Genomic DNA, 6,000 nt, shown 5'->3' on the forward strand with positions numbered 1-6,000 from the left:
TCCCATACTTTCTGACACCAGGAAGCAGCTTACTTCCTTCCCACACAGTGTCAGGGAGACCTCAGGGACTGACGCTGCTCTGGGGACCAATCATTGACACAGGCTGGACTAGAGGATCTATAGTGGCCTTAGGTGCACTTGGCCCCTTGGCTGCCAGACTGAGCTGAGAGTCCATGGAAGCTGGAAGCTGAGCTAACCTTTTGCGGAGGGAGCCAATTGGTCTGTGTTGTGTGACTGCAGCGGCTTTGTTCTTTTAGGCCAGTGAGCCAGCAAATGTCACCATGAGCACTCAATCCACAAGAAAAATTTAAATAAACATGTCCTACCTGTGGGGAAGGGAAACACGTTATCAGGTGCAAGCTGCCCATTGAATAGGGTCTTGACAAAGGATGTGGATTCCTGCAAGAGGAGAGAGGCAGTCACAAGAGTTCTTACACAAACGAGACCTGCAGAGGTGAGCAGGACGAGGATAGGCTCTGCTTTCTGCACAGCTCAGAGGAGAGCTGCTCCTGAAGTGACTGCAGAACCATGCACCCGGCAGTACATGCTGAGAAGCACCCTGAAGGTGTGAAAACACGAAGAGAGTATTTTGCCTTTGTGGAACATGTCAGGCTGCAGTCTCAGAAGATCCCTTGGGATTGTTCCCCGTTGTCTTGATCATGGCACTGATACCCACCTTCTAGTTCTGTGGCGCTCCCCACCATCCTATCCTGCTGGGCCAGAAGTTCTCGTCTCTCCCAGCCACAGCACAGAGTTGTGGTAAGCTCCACCCATGGACTAATGCAGATTCTGAACCACAACAGCTATAGAACACTGTTCCACAGCACAGCACTCAGGAAACCAAACCCCCAAAGGGATTAAACCTCCAAATAAATCTACCTTTCTCTGGGTAAAAGATTTACACAAGGAAAGATCATGAGAATGTTTGCCCTCTTTATCAATGAACAAGAGAGATGCACAGTGGTGGGCCCTCCAGGTAACAATTAATTACACTGGGATTGATCATAAAGAGTTTTTATTCAGCATAAAAAAGTGGCTGCAAGTGAAAATAGAGAGATCAAAGCAAGTTAAAATTAATAGAAAATGCATAGCTAATTCTAATCCACTAAGAACCTTGTTACATGCAAGTTCTTACCCTAAACAGCTGGTCTTACTTTAGGTAAAATCTTCAAGTTAGAGACAAATTCTTACCCTGATTTGGGTCTCCCACCTGCTTTGTATCCTTTTAGGGTTTGCTAGGCTATTTCCAAGGCAGGCTGAAGATAAAGAGCTGATAGCCTCCCATTGCTTAAATAGGCTCTCCCCAAGGCGGGAATCTATCGTTTTATGTCCCCTCTACCATGGAAATATACCAGATTCAGAATGGCTTTCAGTATCATAGAATCACAGAATCCTAGGATTGGAGTAGACCCCAGCGGGTCATTAAGTTCAGCCCCCTCCCTAAAGCAGGACCAACCCTAACTAAACCATCTGAGCCAGGACTTTGTCAAACAGGGACTTAAAAACCTCTAGGGATGTAGATCTCAACACCTCTCTAGGTAAAGCATGCCAGTGCTTCACCACCCTCCTAGGGCTCGTCTACACTAGCCCCCTCCTTCAAAGCGGACATGTAAATGAGCCAGATCGGTAAATAGCAATGAGGTGCTGCACTGCAGATACAGCACCTCAGTAGCATAATTCTCACTATGCAAACTTCAAAGCAGTCTAGCTGTGGGCACTTCAAAGTACCTGCACTACTTCAAAGTTCCCTTACTCCCAAAATGATAATAGCAAGAATTATGCTAATGAGGTGCTGCACATGCAGCGCAGCACCTCGTTGCTATTCACCAATCCAGCTCATTTACATGCCCCCTTTGAAGGAGTGGGCTAGTGTAGACGAGCCCCTAGCGAAATAGTTTTTCATAATACCCAACTTAGACTTCCCCTACTGCAACTTGAGACCATTGCTCCTTGTTCTGCTATCCGTCACTACTGAGAACAGCCTCTCTCCATCCTCTTTACAGCCCCCCCTCCCCTTCAGGTAGTTGAAGGATGCTTTCAAATCCCTGCTCACTCTTCTTTCTGTAAACTAAATAAGCCCAAATCCCTCAGCCTCTCCTCACAGGTCATGTGCTCCAGTATCGAGTGCTGTGGCCACATGTCTTTCTAGCACCAGCCACCTTCTAGATTTACAGGACAAACAAGGCTGTCTATATGTTATTGAGTTGATCACCCAGTCCATAGGGTTCTGGGGCATGAGTAATGGGTCTCATCAGCATATATAAAACTATAAACAGACTTACACTTCATCTTTCTAACTTCACATATAAGAAAGACACATGCACCAAAATAGGATATACAGATCCAGCAGACTGTAAGATTAAAATTGATAGATCACATAAGGTGTTTTGTCCAAAGCATCTCTAAGTTATGGATATTTACAGTGACAAGCCAATTTTTCACAAAGCATGGGAGGGCCCATCACAGGATCTCAGGACTTTGGTATATCCAATGCCCACAGAGAGAGGTTACAGCTCTTCCCAAAGCTTCATAAAGTTCAGGGGCACTCACAGCTGTTCCAGTTATGTCATGCTTCCTCGCTGTATTTCAGTGGCTGAGATATTCTCGCTGTGCAGTGTGGCCTGTTGGGACAGCTGCCTGTGCTGGCTGTTAGGACACCCCTTTGTTGTCACTGTGCAGCAGACTCAGGCTGTGTCTACATTAGCAAAGGAATAGTGAAGCTTTTGTTGTTCAGAGATGCTACGCTCTACCCCAAAGGAGAAAAGATTTACTGTGGCAAGTGCCACTGTAAAGAGTGCATTGTCAGCAAGATGTTGCCGCTCTCTGGGGTGGGAGCATTTTGTTGGCAAAAGAGTCGACAAACAGTGACTACACTGTCTGACTTCTAGCAATGCCAGCACAGGCTGTTGATAAAAGCTGTGTAGTGGAGATAGCAACAAAGCCTGAGAGGCTGTTACCCCATTTCAGCTTTCCTTCCCAGTTCTTAGTCACACACTTGCCTCAAACACAAGCCAAATCTCACGAGGCATAAGGCCACCAAGCTTATATATTTGTAGCACCATTACAGTACCACACTATCCTGGGCCAGCAGGAGAAGCATCAGGCATGGCTTTCTTATCTCCTTTGGTGCTTTGTTTGTTACAGGCTGATGCTATTCACTAGCTCTGACGTGGGGCAGATCTGATCCTCCTGTCCCACAGAAGTCAATGGGAGTTGAGGAAGGCCAGCACCACAGTGCCTAGGGGATTATGCAGAAGTCCCCCTGGGGGATAGTGGCAGTTCCAATATCAGTCATTCAGCACAGACCAGGACTAAGTACTGGGCACAGACCTGCAGCCACTTCCCAGGCTTTCAAAACGTAAGCAGGAGCCGAAGGAAAGTTTCCCCTACAGCTAGTTGGAAGGGAGAAAGACCTTGGGTGTGTTTCTGTAAGTACAGCTTGCTCCCACTTTGCTCAGGTCTGTTAGCTACTCAGCAGATGGAGGGGAATGTTGCTTATTGTGAACAACTTAACTTGTGACCAAACCCCATGTCCCTGGTCCCCATAGTCATGGTGTTTGCATCACATAGAGCTACCCAATGCTTGTAATTTTACAGGACTACAAAAAACTAGGGTTGTGCTACATTTTGCCAAAGGAAAGGGCTCCCAGTTAGCCAAAAGACCCAGGTTAAGCTGGGGCTTGACTTTCAGTGCTGTATATTATCCACGCCCAGCGAGCGGCAACATCTTGCTGACAGCACACTCTTTACACGGGCACATGCCACCGCGAAACTTTTCTCCTTCGGGGGGATATTACTCTGCATAGCTGCCTTGGCTGGACAGGCTTGGCCTGCTTATCCCTTTGCCAACTGTTCGAAGAGATAAATAGACATCAAGAGTCTTTCTTTCATGTTAAGTGTGTTGGAACCATGATTCTTCTACGCTGATTGCTAAGAGTTGAAACCACTGTGAGCTGAAATCATTTGCCCTGATGGGCACAAGTAATGGCCAACAGGTGGATGTCAGTGGATAGTGACTGAAAGCCAGCAGGGTGGTGGTGGAGAGCTGCAAGGAGAGGCCCACAGGGCTGCCATGGTGGGGTGACAAGTGGGCAGCAGGGCAGTGGCAGAGAGGTGTGATGAGTTGTCAGCAGGGCAGCAGTAAAGAGCAGTGAGCATGCAGAAGGTGAGCAAGCATCAGATTAAGATGCCTCCCTCCCTATCCCCCTCTCTCCCCAGGATGGGAGGTGAACTCTGCAGATGCACCTCTGACCTCTGGGTCTGCTCTGCCCAAGGCCAGCAACTAGGAATGGGGTGCAGAGAAGGGCTGGGCATGTGAAGAGGACATTCAGGTTGCTGGAGTTAAGAACCTGAGGAAAAGGACACTGCCCAGCCAACTTGGAGTGGGACTTTTGCTCGTGGCTTCTCTTTATGAACCTGTTTGCGGTGGTGTGCCAAATTACGGCCAAGTTACTTCCTTTCCTTTTATTAAAAATTTCTTTTCTATGCTCAGACTCTGTGCTGTGAGAAGGGAAGTATTGCCTCTCTGAGGCACCCATGCGTGGTGTGTGAAGTTCCCAGTTTACTGGGTGGGAATCAAGCCAGTTCTGGGTCTGATGGATGAAAAGGAACCCCTAGATATTGCATCTGACCTTGGCTATTGCTGACTCTACTTGGAACAAGAATTACAAAAGCCGAAGTATACTGGCACTGGGACTTACCTCATGTGCTTGACTGGAGTATCCCCCTTTTTGATGTGTTATATAGTATGAAGGTGATGTCAGCCTGGAGAAAGGAACAAAACTGCTGTGACATCATGCAAGTGGAATTGTCACTGGAGCAAATAGGTGAAAGTGAGGGTGACCAGCAACATGGAAAAGATGTATCTGTGGTGTGGTGATCGCGCACAGCACGTTTAAAGAAAGCCAACCACCTGGGAAACTCCAAAAGGAGCCTGCTTCGATGGCATCTCCAACCTTCATCTTTACTACTGGACATTTCTGCTCAAAAGCGGGCTCTTATGCTCTTACACCAGCTGGTACTTTACAGGGGCAAAGAGGCAGATGGGAGTTTATTTAGTAAGAATAATTACCCAGGTTTCCAAACAGATATGGCTCGCACAGAAGTTGGCTTTTTTTGGGTATAGCTTCACAGAAAAAAGGTGTGTTCCTAAGTCAGGTTAGGAAACCCAGGTTAAAACAGCAGAGCAGACACAGCAATGTGGTGAACATGGGCAGTGCTGGAAAGAGCAGAGGGGCAAAGAATCCCTGGAGCTGCCCCCCAGTGCCAGGCCTGAGGGGCAAGCCCTGCTGGGCAAAATGAGTTACTGCATTTTAGCTGCGACACAAGGACAGAGCTGATCCCTCTTGCTATGTTTAGACTGTGGGTGTATCCCAAAATAGCAATGTTGCGGCTTTTCACAGAGCTATTCTGGTTCTCCTACCCCCATCATGGGAGGGGTAATGGAACTTTTGAAATAGCCCCATATGCCAATTTATGCAATTTGCCTTGTGCTAATTGCATAAATTATTTCATAACAATGATGATGTCTAAACATATCCCCGGCGACTCATAGACCTTCCAGCCTCACAGGCCACAGAACCTCACCCACTGCCCCCCTCAAGTCATGGCTTAAGGATTTCAAATCCCACAGCTCTTCCAATAAGCTGGGCTCAGTTTTCTCTACCTGAAGTGAGGTGCTGCCAGGGCTTTTGCCCAGCATTGCCTCCACCGGCTGGCACTTAGCCTAGTCCTGATCAAGCGGAGCATTCTCTCTGTGGGCGCTGCTCAGCTCACTTCCTCTGTGGGAAAAGGGGGAGGGTAAACAAAAGAAAATGTGTACGCAGCCATTTATCTCTCACTCTGACCCATTTCATCACTCCAGTCAAGGCCACTATCCCCAGGGGGCCTCTTTCCATTGTAAACCGCCTTCCCCCAGCCCTCCTTCTGGGGCTCATGTGTGCATAGCCCCTACTTTCCCACCCCCATTCTACTTCTCCAGGATTTTCACTCTTTCCCATC

The 6,000-nt window shown here is 47.9% G+C and overlaps 1 protein-coding gene across 1 annotated transcript in view; it reads right to left on the reverse strand.

Moving 5' to 3' along the window:
• The window catches only part of ACADVL (acyl-CoA dehydrogenase very long chain), a 31,607-nt gene extending 25,859 nt beyond the window's left edge, over positions 1-5,748 (reverse strand). Inside the window, exons 1-3 of the mRNA XM_075004168.1 lie at positions 5,666-5,748; positions 4,701-4,764; positions 327-399 (exon numbers count right to left, since the gene is read on the reverse strand). Coding sequence (XP_074860269.1) covers positions 327-399; positions 4,701-4,764; positions 5,666-5,748 — 220 coding nt within the window. The remainder of the gene's footprint in view (positions 1-326; positions 400-4,700; positions 4,765-5,665) is intronic.
• Positions 5,749-6,000: the final 252 nt, after the last annotated feature.

This window comes from Carettochelys insculpta, chromosome 10 (assembly GCF_033958435.1).
Source record: "Carettochelys insculpta isolate YL-2023 chromosome 10, ASM3395843v1, whole genome shotgun sequence".
Classification (NCBI taxonomy): Eukaryota; Metazoa; Chordata; order Testudines; family Carettochelyidae; genus Carettochelys; species Carettochelys insculpta.